This window comes from Euwallacea similis, chromosome 13 (genome assembly GCF_039881205.1).
Source record: "Euwallacea similis isolate ESF13 chromosome 13, ESF131.1, whole genome shotgun sequence".
Taxonomy (NCBI): Eukaryota; Metazoa; Arthropoda; class Insecta; order Coleoptera; family Curculionidae; genus Euwallacea; species Euwallacea similis.
This window is the reverse complement of record NC_089621.1, coordinates 4,030,996-4,054,455: the sequence shown is the minus strand read 5'-3', so window position 1 is coordinate 4,054,455 and position 23,460 is coordinate 4,030,996. Positions and strand designations below refer to the sequence as shown.

The 23,460-nt window shown below is 37.5% G+C and overlaps 1 protein-coding gene across 2 annotated transcripts in view; it reads right to left on the bottom strand.

Annotated features, from left to right (window-relative positions):
* LOC136413152 (kinesin-like protein CG14535) overlaps nt 1-23,460 on the bottom strand; it is a 116,154-nt gene that overhangs the window by 17,856 nt on the left and 74,838 nt on the right. For both annotated transcript variants that reach the window (XM_066396550.1, XM_066396551.1), the window contains exon 5: nt 16,752-16,920. In XM_066396550.1, coding sequence (XP_066252647.1) covers nt 16,752-16,920 — 169 coding nt within the window. The remainder of the gene's footprint in view (nt 1-16,751; nt 16,921-23,460) is intronic.

Genomic DNA, 23,460 nt, shown 5'->3' with positions numbered 1-23,460 from the left:
TAACCTAAGCAGAAATGTGACAGGTAAAGACCTGGGGCTAAATTCGAAGTGACTGCTTTAAAATATTTATGATCATTTTTTCTCTCGTGTTGCTGAAGGGTGCCGATGGACGGTAGCTCGCAACAGAGACACAAATTTGCCGATGCTTATGTGGGGCCCTTTGCGCCGATTAATTGTACCGATAAATTGAAAGTGTCCGCAGAACCGCTTGACCGTGTCCATAAACAAGTCGCTTTTGACCGCAAAGCGTTCATCTGGCTCAATTTACACCTTTAGAAACTCGATGCCATCGAAACCGGAGTATTTAGTCTATTACTTTTTTTGAAAAAACAAATTATGCAACAAAAAAATGGAAAATAAATGCAGACGTAAAATGTGCAGGGCGAGTCAGGATAGTGAAGTGACATTACCTTTCCAACAAAAAGCGGTTTAGAACGATGACAAATTGATGTCTGAAGAAATACGTCCTAGAACAGTCCTCACTCCTTCACTCGACAAGTCCCCATCCCCCATAAAAAAGTCTGAATTCAAAAATGTGAAAAACTAATTTGGTACCCATAAGAAGAAAAACAAGACTTTTAATCGAATGTCCTAAACCTGCCAATTGACCCTCTATTTTTATTATCTAGTATTTGCGAGGAAAATCGCAAGTTTCTGAATTTTATTAAAGATTCAGATATCATGTACCCCAAAACTTTTCTGTACGCCTCTGGAATAATAAGCAAATCACAACTCAAAAATCCAAACAATAAACAGAAATCTCGTTCGGCGTTTCTCAGAAAAAGTACGGTGCATATGTTCCCTGGCAGGGCACTATGCACCGCACCCTGCCGTTCTTTCCGGGCTCCGAGGGGGCTTTTTTACGACTCTCACTTTCCCGAAATGCGGTTTCTTTCACATTTATATGTATATTCTATCACTTAGAGTAAAAGAACTCTGCTTGACGTTAAGCGGCCGCGTTATTTATTTCCTGTGGAAGGGCTTTCTCGTCCGATCATTGGCAGCCCGTCTAAGAAAACTAACAAAATACCTTCTGGTTAATAGAAAACGGGAGGCACTTTTAAAACTTAGATGGAATTTTGCGCTCGAATAAACGACATACGTGTAAGTGCTCGGGGGTAATATTCGGCAAGTCTAATTAAGGGCAAGTCACCAGACTAGAAATTGCATCCGCCGCATAACAAGTTGGAAAATCTAAACTTTAAAACCGCAAAAGTTTTATTAGAGTCTCAAGGAAGCAAGCTGTAGCTAATAAATATGTTAATTTTAATGAACTGGAAATAGGGATTTCCTCCAGAGAAAAACTTATTGCGCATCGATGTAGGCATTTAAATTTCCCCCAAGTTCCTCCCTTCTACACATGATTTCGACATATTATTTTACCTTATATTCAAAACCATCAATTCGTGAACCGTTCAGTTCCCGCACTCGTCGAAGCATTTTCATAAATCCAATATCCCCGACAAAATTACATTTGCATAATCTCCCCATTATACGTTTACTGCGCTCTTTTTCTAATCCATCTGTTTCAGATAAGTTTTTATGGATGATTGCTGTGCAAACGCAATCCCTGCTCGGAACTGTTAAAATCTCACGGCCCGGTCGAAATTCAAACTTTAGGAATTCAAAATTTAATGGGAGAGACATTTAGTTGCTGCCCTCAGGCCAAAGGTAAAATAATGGAGGCTCCCTTTTAAGGGCCGAACCCCGGGGGTTTTCCATGTTGGATATAGGGGACAACTTGATTCCAGACAAAAAAGTAGAGATTTTGCATACGTACCGTGAAGCTTGCTACAAAAGCTTGTGTTTTCAACTACCTTTTACATCGGCAATTACTGTAATTGTTGAAAAGTTTTCGTAAAAACGGTTGAGATTAGAAAACTACAATATTCTCCCCAAAAACTTTCAAAGATCGGATTTACTCCACTATTCACAATAATGTTACTCCAATTTCAAAAACCTTTGAAAACCTACCACATTCTCCCATAAATTACGTAGAGATGAAATTCAAGCATTGTCTAGGAAATAGCTTTGTTTAAGCTACTAAAAATCGAGCTCATCCGAAAAGAATTATTGAAACAGCAGCATTCTTCTGTTACAAAAGGCTGAAATTTTAAAATTTTTCCGAAAACATTTTACATCATTCTTAAAAAAATTCTAGAATTAGAAATTTTTAGAAGCCGAATCAAAAATCTTAAAAATCGATTGTCTATGAGGTAGACGAATAGGTAACTACATTTGAGAAACCATTGGAATGCTATTTGAAAATTTAAAATTCTTTATCAATCGAAGATCGGCGCGAATATAATAATAATAAGTTTTAATAAAAGTCTTCCAGATAAACCTAACCAAATGCCCAATATGGCGCATAGTTACCTCCTAATTTCTCGTAATTATGTCTATGGTTGGTTGCTCAAAAACGTTTTATTTTCTGTAAGAATGATTACGTTTATCTCGGTTACGCTGATACCAACAAATCGACAGAAAAATATTTATTTTTCCTGTTAATTTAATTAGACCTTTATTTTGATCGTGAGACTTACTTGCTTCCATAATATAATCCATACAAATAATCTCCAAGATAACCTAACCAAATGAAAAACATACATGTATGATTACTGTTTTCCTATATTACGTGTATAAGTGGCAAAGCAGTCCACAAAGCGTATTATTTGCTGCAATAATGACTACGTTTATCTCGTTTATGTGCATACCCACAGATCAACAGAAAATTATTTACTTTTCGTGCTGGTTTAATTAGGTTTGCATTGCACCTTCCTCCTTAATCTGAGAGGGAGGTTTACGTGCCGTTTCATCTTATTTTTTACTTGGCTTTAAATACTTGAAATTCGAATGACATCAAAAATTACATCACAACGCGGAATTGCTCAAAGAGCAATCGAGAAATTTCTTATACATGTTGGTGTCCATTTCACATCATTCGCACTGTTCCATGTGTCTTCATTTAAATTCTAATATTTTAATAATTACATGTTATTGCGTTAAGTATGTAAAATGGCTTTTGTGAGGTTGAAAAACTGTCTGAAAAGTTATTTTTTGAAGCTGAAATTGTAATTTGAATTAAATCATGAAATCTGTACCAAGGAAACTGTCTTTTAGCGATCGAAAATTGGAGGCAGAGACCCACTTGAAACAAAACCTGCAGAAAATTGAATTCAAACGGAACTTTCTTTGAAGATGTAGCATCAAATTTGCTTCTTCAAGGTTCTGTGAAATTTAATTTGAATGAGACCACGAAAATGAAGTCAAGGAACGTAAGAATAAGAATAACTTATTTGAAAAAAACTCAAGATAGTACATCATCCAAAATTGCAAATAGAAAATTACTTGCAATGTTTACAAGTTATCAGAATTTCAGCTTCATATTGTACATAGATAATGAAGGAAGATATTGCAGGTGAATACATTATTCAGAAACTCTTTTTGAGATCCTATTGATACTGAAATTGCAACCGGTTGTACGTACCGATGCTCAATTCCAACCGATGACTGGTTAACGTTCGCTTAAGAGCAAGTTCCTAAATTGGCTAACATCAGAGCTTTTACTGAGGAAAGATGTGAATTAAATGAAGATTTTGACATTAAGAACGATTATAGTATGGAAGAGGGGAAACTTATGAAAGTACTGAGTAATAAGAAGTATTTTATCGTCCCTAGGAAAATGAGATGGAGAGTGATAAAATTGGCGGATGATGACGTGGGACACCTTGCAAAATTCAAAATATTTATTAGATTTCCCGAATGAGAAAATATGTCATAGAATGTATGGGAGCATGTTGTGAGTGTCTGTACCAGAATTGTCGTATAGGTCCTAAACAGGGAAAAGAGATATGAGCTAAGAAAATTCCCTTTCATGTTTGAAATTGACGATTTGAAAACGAAAAATCAGTAAGGAAGTTAAAAAATTTAGTTGAAATTTCAGCTCAAAGAAAGTTTTCTTTAAGCTTGATGACAGTGCCTAAAAGTTGCTTCTTCCAGCTTCAAGTTAAACTGAACTAGACCCTTAAAATTAAGTACAAAAAACTGCACATTCAGGCTTGAATATAGCAGACAGAGCCGGCTAAAAGTAAAAAAATCTACTGGTATTTCAGCTCACAGATAGATAAGTTAAAGCTTGAAAACGTATTATTTTTCATTTCCTTTTTAAAGTTTAAAAGTTTACATGTATAAATTATCTTATCTCCTTTCTCTTTGAAGGGTGCAGTTCCCATCTGTTTAACTGTAAGTATATCCGTCTAAACGTGGTGATTTGTAATGTGTTAAGAATTCTATGGATACCTCAATTTTGCAATCATCTCAGGTGAGTACAGAGGCATAAGTATGACTTCATAAAGAAAACTTTTACGTCCTTGGAATGATTACTCTAAAAGTTCAATGGGCCTCTCAAGGGTGGTTTAGGATGCAACCAAATTAAAATTCACTGCTTTAGAAACAAACTGCTTTTGCATAAAACTCAAAATTGTTTATTAAACTCATTTTAAACAGTCGTAAAGGGTATAAACTCTTCCTCATGATAAATCCGCTCAAGGCCATTCGGTATGCGGTGTCCACGAACGCCGAAGTGGAAAGTTCTAGAAGTTTCGCAAACGATTGCAGTAAAAGCAGGGCCAAAGGACATATTTCACGAATAAAACTTTTTTATTAGCAACTTGAAATTTGGGATGTGGTGGGGTGGGGGCCACCGAACTTCGGCGGCACTTGAAATAAAAAGTACCAGAGTTTGAAAACTTCACCCTGAGATTTAGGTGACAGCCGAAGAAAAGGCTGGCGATTTTTCCTCGTTTAGCAGCTCGAGATTTGCATTCGCAACTCTATTTTTGTTTCACGTTTTTTCTTGGATTGGATGTATTCAAAACAGTCCCCGAACTTCCTCTCAAGCCATAAAACTTGAGCAAAAATGGCTTTACGACCCTGACGGTTATTACTTACGCTTTACCTTCATCTAAAGCGGTTTATGTCGAGTTGTTAATATTACGAATTTTGCGTTGTAAAATTGAGAGTTTACATTGTTATTCCCTGGTGATTTTGTCAAGATGTTCGATAGAAATGCATGGAAAAGTGCTTTTTGTAGAGTTCGTGATAAATGAAATAAGGTGATTATAGGGTTGGGATTAAATTATAAGTATTAAGTTAATAGCTTATAAAAAGAGTGCGGAAAGCTCGACTGTTTACTAACCTTTGTCATGCAAGCTTACATTTAGGGTAATATCGTTTTATTGGCCCCTCATGTAACTAACAGCTAACTAAAGGCAAACATCACACGAATCTACTCAAATTAAGGTTATGCGGGACTAATAAAACCGAAAAGGAAACAGATTTCCTTCAATATCTCGGGGCTTTAAAGGGGTTTTATTCGATCGGGGCATTTCATTAAAGAAAAGGTTTACGACTGGAGATGATTTCCATTTTATCGGTCGCCATTAACCTTTTCTTTTGTCCAAAATGGCGGACGGGACAATAAACCAAAAATTATGGCCGATAAAGTTAAACACGTATAGGCCCTCGGCGCTTTGTTTTGCCTTTTGATGGGCGGATATATTATTTTTTTATTGACTTGGGTTTGGCAATCTTTGTGACTCGGATATGTTCTAGTCGATTGGAAACTCATTTCGAACTGCCAACTCGTTGGGATTTTCAGCTCCCTAAATTAAATTGAGATAAATGGATAATGGAGAAAATTATATAATATATGGACTTCCACATAAGAAGAAACACAATAGGGGTAGTGAAAATGCTAAGAAATTGATTAAATGGGAAAGGAGTTGAGAATTTCGGACCTTAATAAAATGCTGTGGGAAAATTTTCCATTATGTCCGAAAGATAGTAACCTATTATAGTATGAGAATTCCGGAGATACGCCCCTGCATTATGTAATATCTTCTTGGAAAAGATGCTATACACGTGGTCAGTTCGTATCAGATGCATTCGATGGCCAAAGGCCGAGGGGCCTAACCTCCTAAGGGGGATTTTAGATTCTGCTTGGTTTCCTTTAAGCGCGTTCCCTGCTGATGTATTACATGACAATATTCCATTCAGCAGTATTACCCCGATTGAAACTTTTGAATCGAGGAAATCCGGAAAGACATTTTAATATTGGTTCGCTGAAACTTGTAAAGAAAACTGCAGTGTGTTTGCATTTCCATGGTTTTATAAAGGAATTTTTGGACGCACCCCTCTTCTTAAGCTTGCACAACCTGTCCCGTCGACGATTTCTGATTCCACCAACGTTTTCCAATCTGTTTACTTCGCTCCATTGATTCCTTTACCTCATTGCCTTGGTCTGTTTCGTAATTTTTCATTCGGCTTGTGATATTATCCGAAAATCCTCTCAGTAACTCATTACTTACAAAACGAATTAATTATTCTGGAGGAACAGGAGAGAGTGTTTAACGAGGAGTACTTAAACTTGCACAAACTGCCATAAACGGTCAAGGAATCAATCCCGGTAAGCCGGGAAAGGTCACGTGGTCGAGGTCCTGGGCAGGACAATGGCTGGATTATGTCCGGCCATTTGGCTGATGCGATTAAGCTGTTGAAAAATGTTTGATATATTAAGGCCCGGATTCCGGGAGTCAGGGGGCGATCGCGTCCCGATTTGTCGCGGTTAAATTGACCGGAACCCGGAATGGACAACGTCCTACTCCTAGCCTAGCACAATTTGGTTACGGAAAATCAATAGAGTTCCGTTTATTAACTGCTCTTCCTTATCCCATTTTCAGGCCACATCATATTTCTTTATTTATTTTCCGTGTCGCGTTCAATCAATATCCGACTCGTGCCGTAAGCCCCGACCAATTTCCAAAAGCTCTTCCGATCCCGTTCGGGACTTAATTAAAATTTCGCGCGATCCATCTAGTTTGTCGAGTTCTAGGTAGTTTTGTCGGGATATTAAATGTACTTGGTCTCGAACAGGGAATAACTTTATCATTTCAGATGTGGCTAAAGACTAAAGTTGGATAAACACTTCCAAACAGCACGAATTTGTAATAAGCATGACTTATTACATCATGTCTTATTCATGCAGGAACTAATTTAGAACAAGCGTTGAATACACTATTTTGGTCTGGAGGGGAATTGACAAGCAATAACGCATATTTCAGCAAAACATATTTTATGTTGTAGAAGCTGGGTGGTGGGTTTAGGGTAGAAAAATGAAAAATTTCTCCTTTCGGGAAAGTGTCGGGGTAATGAGGTTTATATTCTTCTAGAGTTAGAGTATCAAATTTGACACCTGTCAAGGAATTGTCAAAAATTTGACATCTCTCAAAGAGTGTCAAAATTTGGCAAATGCAAAAATGGATTTTCGGTTCTAGGGTTTGCTGGATTCTTCGAGATTTTTACAATTTTTTTTTGGATAGATATCTTATTGGTGGAGAAAGATTGTTCGCTTCTTCAAAACGAACCGAAAGCAGAACTGTTTAGGTATTAGTGGGTTTTAATCCATAAAGGACGTCCTTGTGTGAGTGAGTTTATAGGCAACTTTTTAAATATTTGGACGAAAAAGACTTTTCGACATTTTTAAGAACCTGAAGAGGCTTTTAGATGTTTTGATACTTCAGGGGATGTGTAGCAGTTTCAACCAGTGTTGCGTGTCTGGAGGTGAATGATGCCCATAAAATGGGATCTCACTGCTGCGAAAACTCTCAAAGCCACAAGCAAGCTTCCGAATTGTACGTCGTTGATTGATAGGGCCCCCTCAAATTAGGATCCCATTTGGCGTTATATTGAATTAGAGCCGAAAATAAACGCCTCGGGGTAGGAATATTTTCCGTGTCGATTACTCGAAGACCGGGATAACAAAACTAAAACTTTTTGCACTTCTTAGGACGAGTTAGTTTCGGAGACGACAAAGGGCCGTCCGAATTTCGAATGGGGCCCGCGTTCCGAGTTGTCGAAGACTTCGCCGAAGAGCGATGCCCGCAGCAGGAAAGACTGTTTCTCATTCCTGCCGAGGCGGCAGCCAATAATTGGGCCTGGAGATGTCCCAGGAATGCCGATGGGCTCGAAGAGGCAGGGGACAGCAGGAGTGTCTCCCGGAAGTTAATTAGGGTTTCCGGGTCGCGTTTTGGCTGAATTCTTTTTGAATACTTATTCCCCTTTCAGGTCTTAATTACTTATGTGCATTTAATAGACCCAAAAACAGCAACAAAGAGAGGATTATTCGGAAAACAAGAAACTTGCGGCCATCTTCAGTGCATGTTATTAAAGTAAAGCCGGCCAATATCATGGCGTCCGCTGCAGACTTCTTGGGTTCTAAGCCTCTTAAAGTTTTAAGCACTGCTGATTGACTGCTCTTGGGATTCTCGAGTCTTTATTAGTTAGTAGTCTTAGTTCGTTCAACCCTGTCGCGATATTAAAAGGTGCTTTATTGAAACGGGGCGGTTTTTAATTTGCCGTTATAAGCAGACTTATTTCCGTTAAATTAAAGAAAAAAGTACTAAATATCTGATTGAGGTGAAATCTTGCTGATTTACACATGAAAGTTTCAACGTTCAACCTCAATTATATCAAGATTAATTGTCAAAATCTCTCAGATAATTGCATTTGGGACATGTTGAAGGGCAAATTTATTTGTATCACATTCCACGTGTTTAAAAAATAAAACAAATAGGGCTTTTTGCTACGTCATGCAACATTAATGCTGCAGTTTATAAATTCCGTAAATTACTAAATATTATTACCATCCTGTTAGTATTATTCGGGATCTTAGAGTTGAGAATATTGGGAGCATGAATGGATTGCATTAACACAGCTGAGTACACAGGATGTTCGAAATTCGACTCTCAATTTGAGCATCTCGAAAACCATTAGAAATACAAGTCGGTTAAATGAAAAGAAAGTTGCGCCTGAGAGGTAGTTCAGATTAGTTTCCTTCGGCTTTTCAATACCTACGGATAATTAAGAAATAAAAATTGGCTGTGCCTGGCGATTTGCCACGTCACGTTTCTAGCATCGTGATATTTTCAACTAACATTTTAAAATCATTTTTTCCATGAGTTTAACTGTGCTAAAGTTTTCTTTACATAAAATAAGCTTTTTCTCGCTGAAGAATAATTATACACAATGCCATGAGAAAAAATACAATAAACTCTTAATGTGATTGCCCCGTGAAGGCACGTTTTCAAAATTATTTGGGCAAGTATGACCCCTCTTCCGTGAAATAGGGCTTCTTAAACGGTTTCCCCAACAAATAAAAGGGGATGATTGACCCTTATATTGAAAGTCTCCTAGGGACAGTTCAAATCCGCCCTGATTTCTTTGCATTGTAGTTGGCCTTAGCCTTCTAGGAATTTTTTTAAGTACATATATTTTGCTTAGATTATTTTAATCTGAATCACCTTGAAGATTCGATTTATTGCTTTCTACGGCAATCAATAAAACGCCGTTTTAGAAAGGTCCAATTTCCTTTGGGGCCGTTATTTTTTCTCTGACCCTTCGAACGTATAAAAACTCAATAAACGATTGACTTTTCACACTTTCCCCCCGGTTATTAAAGGAAAGTTATTGTTTCCTGAAAAGGTCAATCGGTTACACGGGGCGATATTTATTGGGGGTTTGAAAAATGTCGGGGAAAAAATTACTCAAGATTGCCAACGAATTAAGGTAAAATAACCGTACTGTACCCAAAATTGTAATAAAGAAATTTCCCTCGTAAATTTTGGAGTGTTTTAATCAATATTTATGAAGTTGGGGTTAGGGATATATCAAAGGGATAATGCCCCAGAGTCAAATATTCCGAAAGTTGTTAGGGCGTAATAAGCTTTTTTAACCTGCATGAATTATTTAACTCTTTCGGCGCTTTCAGGGGCTCTACGTGCTAGCAAATTATTCAACTTTACTTCGTTTCGAAGATACTATTTTAAAGGTGAAGATTTAGAAGGAAAAAATCGCCCTAGACCGTTGCCCCTCCGAGTCGAGCGGCAAATTGTTTTTACGGGCCCTTACGAGCCGAACCGTGTTTTTGTAAGGGCTAATTGACCGACAGACGGCCCTTTATAATACCCACTGCCAGGCTTGTCAAATAATGTTATTTTCATTTGGGGGTCTCGAATGAATAATAAATAAGATTCCGGAGCAAGATTTAACGGATTTATTCCGGCAGGGAGGGTGGTTGTTTGGAAAACTAAAAAAACACAAAAATGGAAGCTGCAATGGAATCATTTTTCAGGGCAAACAGTATCAGCTGTCACTCTCGGCTCTTTGTGTAAAAAGTACATCTACCTTGGTCGAATGGAATATTGTGCGAATGAACTGCATACATTATGGCTGCCGCTTTTGTGAACGGGACGGGACTATTATTCAGTTTCTATCAAATTAAAGGGAATAAATGGCGTGTTTGGAAAAATTCGGAGCGAAATAATTGGAAAATTATTTAATTGACGTTGATGGATATCTTTGAGAATTGTGATACGTGTTACATTCAAAGGCATTCATATACCTGTCCAACTAATTTTTGTACAATTATGGTCTTACGTGCATAAACGTAGCAACATGAATAAGAACCGCCCTTATAGAGTTGTTAGGCGATAAAGAGCTCCATACAATTCGTGAAATCGTGACTGAAGACGTCACAGTTTCTCCTCCCTACTGGCTTCCTTAGGCATGTATGCGTACAAAGTACACACACACACATCATGTTGCGCATGTCCGAAGACATGCGCACATCATATGACTTAACATGATATATGATAGATCTGCCTAACTGTGCCTAAATGAGCCCAAATTGACCAGCCCAAATGCAACCGGTCAATAAATCATAAATATCAAGTCTATGGTGACATATACGAAGAAATATCAAGGGGAACTTTGGTTTATAGTTGAATAATTCATCCCTAATAGTGCTCATTTTTCATTTTCTCGATGAGTAGTTTCTTTTGTTCTTGAACAATATTCAGCCTCTGATGAACCAGGTTGCCTACTTTAAAATGCGCTTTTCTAAGCATTTCTAAAATTCTGATCATAAAACGTGGAAGACCCTGTAGAATTATTAGGCAACTCCTCTTAATTCATCAAGACGCTCCTCGAAGCTTATTTACTCGCAGCATTACGACCTGTTGTTCCCGGGAAAAAAGGGCATAACTTCTAAACAACAACGACCGAAAAACTTAAACTTTGGCTTTATTGTACTTTTAACTTTTAATTACGGCAGATTTAATTATGCTGCCTGAAAACTTGCTGCGCTAAAAGTTAAAGACTGAAAAAAAGTCCCGTTGTTTACTTCGAGAATCCATTGGTGGAGCCCAAAAAACGAAAATTAGAATCTGAACCTCTTAACTAGTCTATGGATTTGACATGTCGGACTTGCTATCCTACATGTAAAAGAAGGGTTTTCCAAGTCATGCAAATGGAGTTATGATGTTAAACATCATGCGCGGAGGACCTCATATACAGGGTGGTCCAAGTTAAACGAAAATCCCTCTTTTTTTTAAACTACCATATTTAAATTATTCAATTCAATTCAAAATAGCCGTTTGCTAGCTTCTTACATATAGAATACTGTAAATAGTGTTAAATAACTAATTCAACCTAAAACAATGCTTGTTTTAGGTGAACTCCTTCATGCTGAGTTAAACACACTGAGATTGTGGATTATTCTTTAACCGTTTTCATTGAAATTACTTATTCGTGTTGCATAAGGATAATTTTAAAGGCAACAAAAACTCAATTTCAATACGTAAAATGTTTAACTGAAGTAAATTTCTTGTATTATACACTATCCCTATGGAACACAAATAATTTGTGTGAGTCCAAACGGTTAGAGTGGTGCTGGAAAACCCTACATTTTTTAAATCGGCATGAAGAAGCCCATTCAATAAAATAATAATATATGGGATGTTCTCTTTCAAAAATACAAGTTTTATGTTGAAGTTCGTTTGTTTCAAATTGAAACATTTTTGAACGCGATTCATAGATTCTACGTCTAAAACTACACCACGTGGCAATTTTGAATATTTTAATTCAACTGCAGGAGCATGACATAAAGAGCGTCTTTTCTCTAACTTGGAACATCCTGTATCTACGCCTCTGGAATGTTTTCCCGATGAAACTCATAATATTTCTCATAATAATTAGCTTTAATTAATGAAATGCAGACTTTACAACTCCGTTTCATCGTTTTGCTGCTATTAAAACTATACAGAGCACCTTAAAACGGAAATTTTAACATTTTACGGGACGAAAAGCAATCAGAAGTTTTAATATTTTTAATTAAACTTAACATCTTAAATACATACAATAAACTCTCTTTTATAGGGCCGCGTAATTTTAATTCAGTTTTCGAGAGATTAGCCGCATCCTACAACCCTGGCTGCAGTAATAACATTATAATCCAGACACAGGTAGGTCCCACTTAATAAACACCTTAATACAACCGGAAACAGAGGGGCGGCGACTCCCCCTGTAAAGTTACAAGTCGCGGCTCTCGAGTGCCCTCGAAGGGCTCTAGACGGCTGCCCTTCGTGTTATAATAATTATCAATGAGCCTCGTGAGATTTCTGCTCATAACCCGACGTATGTCGGGGGTGGCTCATCATCCCTTGTCTTGACTTGAAGGGATTCAGTTTCGTTGGAGGTCTTTGATAAGATTTTCGAAAATTAAATCAATCAAACTGAAAGCTTTTAAACTAATATTTTTGAAGTAAACTAATAATACACAATTTATTTTGCATATTCGTTATAAAGTGTTAAGCCTGTTGACAAAACGACCAGCTGCGGGCTTGTCCCTGTTCTGATATATTGTCCATAACTTTTAGTTTGGGGGTGGAATAATTTTATATAGCTCGGCGTTTTGCATTGTTTTCACATTGCAGTGTTTAACCAATATGCGTATATCTCTATTTAAACTATTTCGGTAAGCTTGTAGTGGAGAATATTAATGCCACTGATAAATCTATTAGTTAAAACTGTGAGCCATTAGATAAGTGGAAAAAATAAAAATCTTTAATAACTAGAAAGGCGAATTGCTATTAGAAACGAAAGCCCTGCCTCCGCTATCCGACATGAAATGAAAGTTATTCGCTCTAAGTGCAGTTATCTGGAACATTAGAGGTCATATTGCAGTTAATAAAAATGGCCTTGCCTTTATAAAAGGTTATTTGAACGGCTTTAATGGCCCAATATCAGGCTCCTATCTTTGAAATACGGTTTGTTTGTCTTAACATCTCTTTTAAAATTACTTTTAAGCATGGAAAATTAATTGAAATTTGCTTTTGACTCCTGCGGTTATATTATTATATGTTTATGTGCAAGTCGACTAAGAAACATACTAAAACACGTCATATATTTGGCACAGCTGTGTTCGAAATTCCACTTTAGTTATTGCTTTAATTAAATAACATTTTAGGAAAATAATTAGAAATAAGATGTACAAAAGCGGTAATCCTGAAGTCCCCATAATGAAATAAGTCATTTTTTTTACGTCAAATTAATAATTATGCTGTTCAAATATGTCTAAAAGAGACACAATAATATTGTTATTGAACGATGAAAATCTTAAACAAATTAACGTAAGTGTCATTTAAAATGCAATTAAAAAAAAAATGTTCTAAGACTTCGCTGGAAGATGAGGTGATTCACAAGGAATATGTTCCTCTTAGAACTTTCTAGCTCGGTTTATTTAAAACAATAATATCCCGGGGACATAGAACCGGCACAATTACAGAGCTTATACTTGTGATTGAGTTCTCAGAGGTTGTTTACTTGAGAACGCCATAACTTTGGTTCCTTACTTGTTTGCCGATGCTTTAATGGACAAAAACAATTTTCTGGATACATGTACGTTAAAGGGAACACGTACTATAAATAATATAACAGCCGAGAACTGGAGAACGGGAAACGCTCTTTGAAAAACGTAATTCAGCCCGACTTCTAGACATTCCTCGCGGGACTTAAAAACAGATAAAAGTTACCTTTATATCGCAGCATTACTTATATATTATTAAATTTAGCCCAGAAACTTGAGTATTTTTCTTTGGAGGAAAAGAACTTATATCAGCAATAATACAAGTATATATTGTAGCAAAGTTTAGCTCGAAAACTCTAAACCCTCATCGCTGTATAAAGATTTGCACCGTGGCAAATTTGAAGTCAATATTCGTCATCAAACAATGAGTTTATTGTAGTATTCCCTGGTAACCTTTGGTGCCTCGTCCAATAAAACAATAATGGCGGCGTCATTTCGGAGATTTTAATTTTCGGGACCATTTTAATAATGAAAACAAATCGTCCGCATATCCTTCCGCGAAAATATTAATGATTTCCTGCTAATCGGCTAATCCTGTCGACTGGGGCCCCAGCTTAATCTTCAATTATAACGGGCTCAAATTGAAACAACGTCTGTCTCTATCTTTGTCAGTTTTGACATGGGCTTTGGACTTAGATTATTGGGATAATGTATGCGCTTTTGCGTGTGTTTGCCTCTCCTGATAACTCGACCACATGCAAAGTTTATGTCATTTGATGTATGGATTTGAATTCGCTACGAGCAACGTTAATCTGTGGATACTTTCAGAACGTCTATAGTCTATTTGTAATCCTTATAGATGTTATGTGTACGGACAAGTTGAAGTAGCTTCAAATTGCGGTGGTAGACTTGATTTAAGCAACTTCGTTGCAGCACATCATAATAAACATATGTGTATGCAAAAATATAGGATTTTTATATTAACAGCCCTTTACTGATTTTAACAAGGAACGCAAAGTAATTTATGAAGTTATGAAAATCGACCCTGTACAAGGCATACCAACTTTCAGGACGACCATTGGGATTTTAAAAATCCTAATGTTGGTTAAATTGTTGAAAAAGTTTAGAAAATTCCGAGTGGTTCCAGGGAAATCCAGGAAAAATCCGCAAGGTTGAGAAAATATAAAAACCGTTTTGTAGTGATCAGTTTTTTCCGGATATTTCCAGAACTACTAGGAATTTTCTAATGTGCAAAGAAGTATTTTATCGAGACGCCCATTGCGCAACTTTGCCATTATTTAACTTATCTTGTACAATTTCCGGGATCCCAACTCACACCGCCACCTTCGAACTTAAGGCAACCTACACATATACCTATTATAAAATGGAAATTGTTAACGGACAGCGCCTAAAGTTTCAAATTATAAACGAACTGCTAATTTTATCCGAACCTGTCAAGAAAGTTAAGAAGCTAACTAATACAATGTCGAGTAAATGGCCCAGATGTAGGCCTTGCAAATTAGTCTCACGCCTACTAACTTTATGGGTATTAATTTTGAGTGAGGATAAAGTAAAGACTACGTCAGGTTGTTTGGTCATTGGAGTATTGGCACTTTTGGTGAACCCTCTCGTGAATCGTCTGGACACTAGTAGAGATAATTCTTCTGTCATCGAATCCATTTTCCTAGCCAAATCTAAAATCTCCTCGGACCCACGGTCAGTATTAATAAAGCCGTCTTCGGACATGGCGGAGTCTAGCCGAAATATAATTAGAACGGGGGTGTCCCTTGGCTTCAATAAAACTCGAAAGAAGTATTTTTTCTACTTTACTAAATATATGCTACATAATTAATGGCACATAGCTGAAGGGTAGGTCCCTTATGTAAAAATATTAATATTTAACCTAATTTACATACAACCAAAAGTTGACAGTAACCGAAATACGGGATGTAACTCTTGAAAAACAGATTTTTGCACAAAACTTAGTTGCCGGCGGTTTTTTCAGATGACAAATTCCGGTATTTTCAAAATTTTAATTTAGCTAAGGGCGCTGTTGAATTCACCTTTACATGAGAGGTACGAAAACTCGACAGATAAGTAATATATTTCATCTGATACCTGCTGAAAGGTTAGTTTTGACCCATTCTCTACAAACTTTAAAATTGAATTTACATCCGCAGCTTTTCGCTATTGATGCCTATAGTAAGCTCACAGATAGCCTATCCATATTAATGCAAACTTAACCTGAACTATTATTTCCTGTTCTAGAATATAAAATCCCACATTCTAGACACTGTTGTAGCAAAGGACATAAACAAGAAGCTCAGCTGTTAAAAAATGTTTTCCAACCGTGGGCCATTAAGACCCTTGGGAGTGATGCGCAAGATACACCCGTCCTCCATAAGAGGTCGCCATAAAAATTGCCCATAAATTTCTGAAAAACGCATATGTTAAATAAGGTAATGAAAAATTGTTTTACTGTGGAGATACAATAAAGAGACAACGTTGTAATTTCGTAGTCGAGCAGGGATAAAAGGGAAATGTTTTCCCGCTTTCTTTTGTGACACCTGCGTCATTTTTATGGCCAAAATAATACCTCGTATATTTTCTACGGCGCAGGGGAAAAAATTGAAAACCGTTTTAAAAGAATTATTGCGATTGTTTCCATGGTACACGACAAAAATAATGGTTTTTACAGAAATATGAATTAAAATTGTATTTCCTGATACTGTTGACTTGATACCTTAAGGGCTTACCTGATCTCACTTCAATTCTTAAATCGTGACTTGAGTTTGATTAATTTCACAATGAGGAACGTCACACCAAACAAGGGAGAGGGGGGTGTTCTGGTAATTTTTCACTACCTCGAGGATGAAATTGCGAAATGAAGATGCATCGCTGCCTTTCTGGAGCAGCCTAATGAAATCATTTAGTCGATGGCCCGCCCGAGACCTAAACTTTTAATTTTGTTCAAAAATTTGCATCCCCGCATTAAAATTAAAACTTTTTCTCATTCGGGCTTTAAAACCGGATAAAAATGATTACTGACCTTGCCAACACCGGTAACTTCCTTCACTCCTATCCGTCTCAACAAGGCTGGAGGCACTGGTGGAGGACATTTTTGCAGAGCTCCACAAAACCCTCCGGGATCTGCATCGTCCGAATTGTAGCGTTTCCGCCTGTGAGGGGATGAAGAGAGATTCAGCTTCTGGGCGGCCCTGGAACAATATCAAAAAATTAATATCGATTCACAAACCCGAATGGGAAAGTGTATTTTGAGCCCTAAAAACGGAAGCCCTTCTGACATCTTGACTAATGCCAGAGGCACCTCGTGTAATCTGGACCTGTTTTCCGCCGGCAGGACGTCGCAAAAAGTGGGCTTTATGCGGCAGCAGGAAAGGTATAATTCAGGATAAGTTGACGTGGAAAGGTTTTTTTTGTCGCCGTCTTTAAAAAAAAACCCTCCCCGTGACGTATTTATTCCGACTTCTGCTCAGGATTTTAAAAATGTTGTGTACAATGTAAAAGACGTCCAGGAAACGATCGGTACATCGAGGGAGGGTGCGAAAATTGAATCTGGAGAACAAAAAAACGCCACAAAGCCCGCAAAAATAACACATTATCTTTGTGCAAACCGAAATATTTTGACAGGACGAAGCATAAACAGTCGCAACGGCATTAGGTATGGACGTCACGCACTTTATAGGCCGCCGAAATTTCGAAGGGGAGGTGCGGGGGCGGAAAGAAAACAAAAGGGGGACCACCCGACGATGGGAAATATATGATGATTAAATATACCCAACCAGATTACGTTGGACCTGTTTGAGTTTTGTGATTAGAGGAGGTACGTAAACATGTAAGGATATCATCGTCGGCGGTGCAAATTGGATACAGGGCAGGTCGAAACTGGTCCAGCATGAGGGAGCAACATGTAAACTTTAAAGAATTGCCTTGATTCTATCTCGTAATTCAAGGTGACATAGATCTATTTGAATGCAGTTTAACACACGTGTGTACTGTAAGTTAATATAACACTCAACGGATGTCGCTCAGATAAATTCGAACAGCCCTTAGTACTAAAAAATCGTAGGCTAAGTAACGTTACCAAAGGGAAATTTCCATGGAAACGATGAAATAAGCGCATGCCATTGGTTAGTTTCGTGTTTCTTGTATAAATTATCTTCTGGATAAGGTTGCTCTTGGTATCTAGTGGCAATGTATTGATTTCCTGGTAATGTTGCCAATAAAACAATTTGTCAAAGACGTAGGTGTGGGATTTCTTATTAAACCTTTCTTTATATGTATGGTCAAGCTGGTCCAGGTTAAATTTATATTTAATAAAACCATACCTTTTAGATCCTTTACGTCAAGGCCCTATTGATCAAATGATAGTTTAAACCAAATCATATACAGGGAATCGTATACACAATGTACAGGGAGTTTCACGTAAAATAAAAAAGTAGAATCTTGCACAACTTTTGGTGTTTTATTGTGTGAGAGAAATAAGAGGACTAGTTTTTGACTCGCTGTATACCTATAAACTTTATATTATATTTATACGGTAACTTCTCACGATCGAAATACTTAGAACGAAAACTCCCCCCATTAACAACGTACCGCGTATAGCAAGCCCATAGATAGCGCTGTTGCCATAAAATGCGACAAATGGCGTCATAAAGTTCCGACATACGCTAATTGCAAATGGCCACCTGAACAACCGAACGTATTGCTGGTTGCAGAGCGTTGCAGGGCACCCAGGGAAAACCGTGCGAATTTCCAATACACGAATTGAATATGTTTATGTAATGTATATGTTACGTATTTATGGGCATTTTCATTATCATAGTGCATCTGCCGAATTGCGTTTTACGTTGCCGAGGCCCAAACAGGTTTAAAGGCCCTTCGGAAAAGGGAAAAGAAATATATATCTTCACATGTAGTCACGTGACCTGATCCAGGTGCTGATAGTGTCGGCCCAATTGATGGATCACTTTCCTTTTCCCCAACTCGCTAAGGAGGAGCTACTTTTCACTCGAAGTGCCGCTGTTTTTCGTTGACTATTAAGTTTCTAGGATTGGAATCCATTTTCCACTCAGCATTTCTGAAGGCATGAATCTCTTGAAGTTGCCATTATTAGGAGAAATGTCACCACCGTCATAGATTTCTCTTTATTAAGTTATTATTCAAAAGGGATTAATGCTCTTTAAGGTTCAATTCTAAGGATCGGAACTCGGAGGGTTTGAGCTCCCCCTTGTATGCTTCTATTTACGTATAATACAGGAACAGCGTGATTATTCAAAACAATTTTCGCTTTTCATTCATACGAACATCGAGATTGAGCTATTAATCAATGTTTTGGCACATTCGGAAACTTCAAAGCAAGTGGTTTGGGTGTATTGAAGGGTGTCGGGGAGATTTTCTTACATAGCGCCTCATCTACTAAACACAAAAGCGAAATAAACGACGTTATTATTTTAAATTCCACTTCAAAAGACTCTCGTCTCAGTTTACTTTATCTTTTATACATGCACGTATGAAGTACTTTATCTTCAACTCTGTAATACGGAAATTGCGAGATAAGTAACTGGAAGCCTTTGTAGTTTTCTGCTTCTCTTTTGCAACATGTAAACGCGTTTCGAGAGATAGGCAGGCAACTGCCCGTTTTCCTGCCTCACTCCTGAAACTAGGAATGGAATACCTATTTATTTCAGTTGTATAAACTAAATTATTGCAACTTCAGTTTAGTGGTTTATGCAGATGTTGCTTGCAAACACGTAGTAGGTAACTTTCCCCAAATTATCCATCGAGATAGAAGAATGGGTTTCGTAATTCAATTAGTTACCGTACTGTCGATAACTTGTCCTCAGTCCTACATTTTACAGTAAAGGCGATTTAAATTTAGCAGGGAACGCAATTTTACAAATTCGCTTTTACATATTCCGTTTTAAGAGCTCCTGGGGTTATTAGATGTTCCGGCCTAATTTGATGTTAAATTCGCGTTTGTTTCTCTCTCAAAGCTGAATAATTTATTACAAAAGACGTTACGAAAGCCATTCCATGTTTCTCTGAAGGGAAGTTATTCGCTTACGAATGGAATGGGGTAGAACAAAAATAAAGGGAAATATTCATTTGTGTTTGTTCCCAGAAAGTATTACATTTAAAATTAACACTCACGTCGTGTGGGCTGATTTTGGTACAGAAGCCTCGCCGATAATGAAGAAATCTAACACGTTCGAAATCGCCTTGTGGTTGTGGCAGAAAATCCGGTCTGAGATCACGCGAGTGTGAAATTGGAAAATCCTCGACCGAAGAAGACTTTCTCCCTTTCCGGGCTTATTTTATTTTTGCCACCTTTTTCGTCGACTTTTTTGCATGACAATGACTAAATTTGAATTTGGGTTAATTTTATGTGCTTCTCGAGGGGGGCCGAAAAATTATCTTGTTTTTGATGTTTGTCGTATATATTAGTTTTTCGGGTGGGAAGAAAATACGTTTCAATCCGATATTAAATCGAGCCGATATTTCTTATTTTCGCCCTTTTACCGAAGGCAAATTTCGCTCCTTCCATTTCGCTTTTTCTTCCTTAAAAACCTGTCTGTGACGGTTTGAAATTTTAGCCCAAGGGCTGTCAGACCGTGTTGAACGATTGAAAGACGGATGAGCCGAAATTTTCGACTCGATATTAACTCAAATATTCAATGCCTGCGTTGAGCCTTTTTGAAATATTTATTTCTTTAACGTGAAATTGAAAATTGATAAAATTGTAAACCGGAGTTTCTGTATGTCTCATTGGAGACGTTAAAAATAGGAATATAATCTAGAATAATATACTGAATAAATTCACTTAACAACATTCTCAACGTATTCATAAATTTTGATTCTTTATTTATCTGAGAATTTTTCGTTTTTTTTCCTCTTTGTTCTTTCCCAGGCCATTGGAACCACTGTACACCACTGTACAGTGGTGTACAGTGGTGTACAGTGGTTCCAATGGCGGTTTCGCCATCTTTTTATACATCACCTATTTTTTTCTTTTTGTCTTTTCACTACTGTCCCATTACAGGAGCGTTTCAACTGAATTGCATTCATTTTTATTATTTTTTGAGTTTCATAATGAAATTTATGAATATTTTATTTCTGTCGTATTAGACTCGTTCACTAATTTACATCCATTTAATATTAAAATTAATAGTTACGAGTAGCTCTTTTGTATTTTTAGTTGTGTCTGCGCTCCTTAGCATTGTTTTGCCATCATCGACCAGCAAACACGTACCCTATATGCCATGAGTGGCTGATACTAAGCTTTCCACCGTGTATGTATGTCAGAGTAACATTAGCTCTCGTATAGGGCCATTAAACGCCAGATTTATTCAAATGCTTTTCCTAAATGCATTTTCAAACATGGGATACATTTCTTGCTCGTTTATTTTGACACTAACTGCGTTATGTAAATAGTACGACGCCTTTCGAGGTATTTCTTGATGACGCAGGAGAGGAAAGAATCTATTCCTCAAACATATTCTATGGGGCGAGTTTGCTTCTGTATTATGTATATTTTTATTAGAAGTTTTCCCTTAAGGGAGGGCACAAACAAGAAACGCACAGCAGTCCCTGGTGAATTTACCTTTTTTCCTTCATTTTATCAATTTTCCATTTCCATGCGGAGATCCTTGGAGAGCCCACTACTTATTTTCCATCGCCTAACTCAATTGACCCGCTTCACTCTCACACGCCAACCAAAGGAGGAGTACTTATAAATTGATTATTAGGTCTGTGATAATAATATTTTTTAATTAAAATGAACGCCAAATCGACTATAAAATTGTACGTGGATTATTCTAAATCGCCCGGGATTGATCCGATTTAAAGGGCGGCGTTTTTTAAACGGCTTTAAAACTTCGTTGCCGAAGGCTTATTTCATATCCCATTTAGTTCCCCAAAATCCGTGAAATAAATTCAGGAACCACAGGGAATTCAAGATTTATGAACTGTGTGGTTAGGACCCTCCAGAGCTCAAGCACTCCCTGCCCGCTATTCTTATTAATTCAACTCTTTTCGAATGTTTTATTTGGTTAATTTTTTTGGGCTACGTTTACGCGGATTCAGCATGGCAATGCATCAAAAGATGGAGCGAATATCTGGGGTTGAAACATCGGTGGAAACGTCGGAACTTTGCATAATGTCGCAGGAGACACCGGCAAGCTGCCTGCAGTAAATCACCCCGGGCAGGAGTGAGAAAGAGAAGGCGGTTTGATTTCGCGAATTTCCACAGAATTTCAACGGGATTTCACCCTCTTCCCGATAGAGATAACCCCGAAGCGGCATAATGCGCGAATTAGATCTTTTTTTCCTGACGTTGCCCGAATCAAACACCAGTTTAAAAAAAGTAGAATCCCAAAAGGATAAGCCATAGAGATTCTATTTTCTGCTGCGCCTCTCCTGTTATCGGAGGAATCCTTTTATTTTCGCCATATACCAGGAAAACGGCGGAAATAAATTTGAAAAAAGGCAGTTTATGGAGGCGCAGCTACAAAGTTAATGGTGATTGAAAAATAAAGTTAAAATAAATTAGAAGATGCCTGTGCGCTTTCGAATGGCGCTGCTGCACGAAAACTATTCCGAATGTCTCGCCGAAAGGGAGTTTTCGGAACTTTGTTTTGTAAGTTACCTGTTTAGAGAAATAAACTATGAGCCTGGGTTAGATACGTTTACACTCGAATAAATACATCTGAAACTAAAGAACGAACCACACCAGTGACTTCAATTTCTTGAAAAAAGGATCCTAACAGTTTCTAGTTTGCATATTCCTATACTTAGCTCCCACAGTTTCAGAGTTCCAGAACCTAAAAGGCGATCTTCGGCTTAAGAGAATTTACCGAAAATTGCCATTTTAGGTTTTCTTCTCTTCAGCTATCTAAAGTCGAATTATTTCAAACACAACCCACTGCGTGAGAATTATCCTACATTTATTCATCAGGCGTCAATGTAGCACTTTGCGCTTTGGTACACAAACAGCTATTTCGAGTATTTTTTTATGATAAGGTCCGAATAACTCAAATCCATATTTTGGACAGTGGATATGTCTTACGACTTGATTGAATTAGCACAGAGAAAAAACTTTCCCACTCTCTGCAAAGAAAAACTAAAGTTTTCTAACTACCCTGTTATTGAAACCGAACGAATGTTACCCTAGCAGTAAGTAAACAGATATCTTTTAAGCTGTATTTATCATCATGGGAACCCCTTGTTTGAAATGCATATTCCTTTTAGTTTTGACTTATAATTGAGATTTTACGTGTTTGCCTTTGCTTAGTTCGCAGGGATAATTTCATAATTTTTCTTACAACTTCTTCGGTTTCATAATTCCTCATTAATCATTCTGTCCTCTGGGAAATTTTCTAGGCTGTATTATTATTCCCCAATAATTACAGTTCCAATTTCTTCGCCAAAATGCTCACGTGTCATTTATCAAGACACGTGAAAAGTTCATGTAAAGACAACTCGTACAACCTCATTTTCCCCTTAAACCGAACTCGTATAAGTCGTATATTAAAATAAGGTAAAGATTCCGCCCCATTAAAGGCGAACTCAAAGCGCTTAAAACTCTGCAAAGTGGCCCCCGTTCGGGACGACAACTTTCAGCATTTGTGTTTTATAATCTAATAAAGTGGCGGCATAGATCATTCCAGAGCACGTTGCGACACCCCTGGATTACCTGGCAAGGTGCAACACTCCTGAAATATCGTCCTCCGCATTAC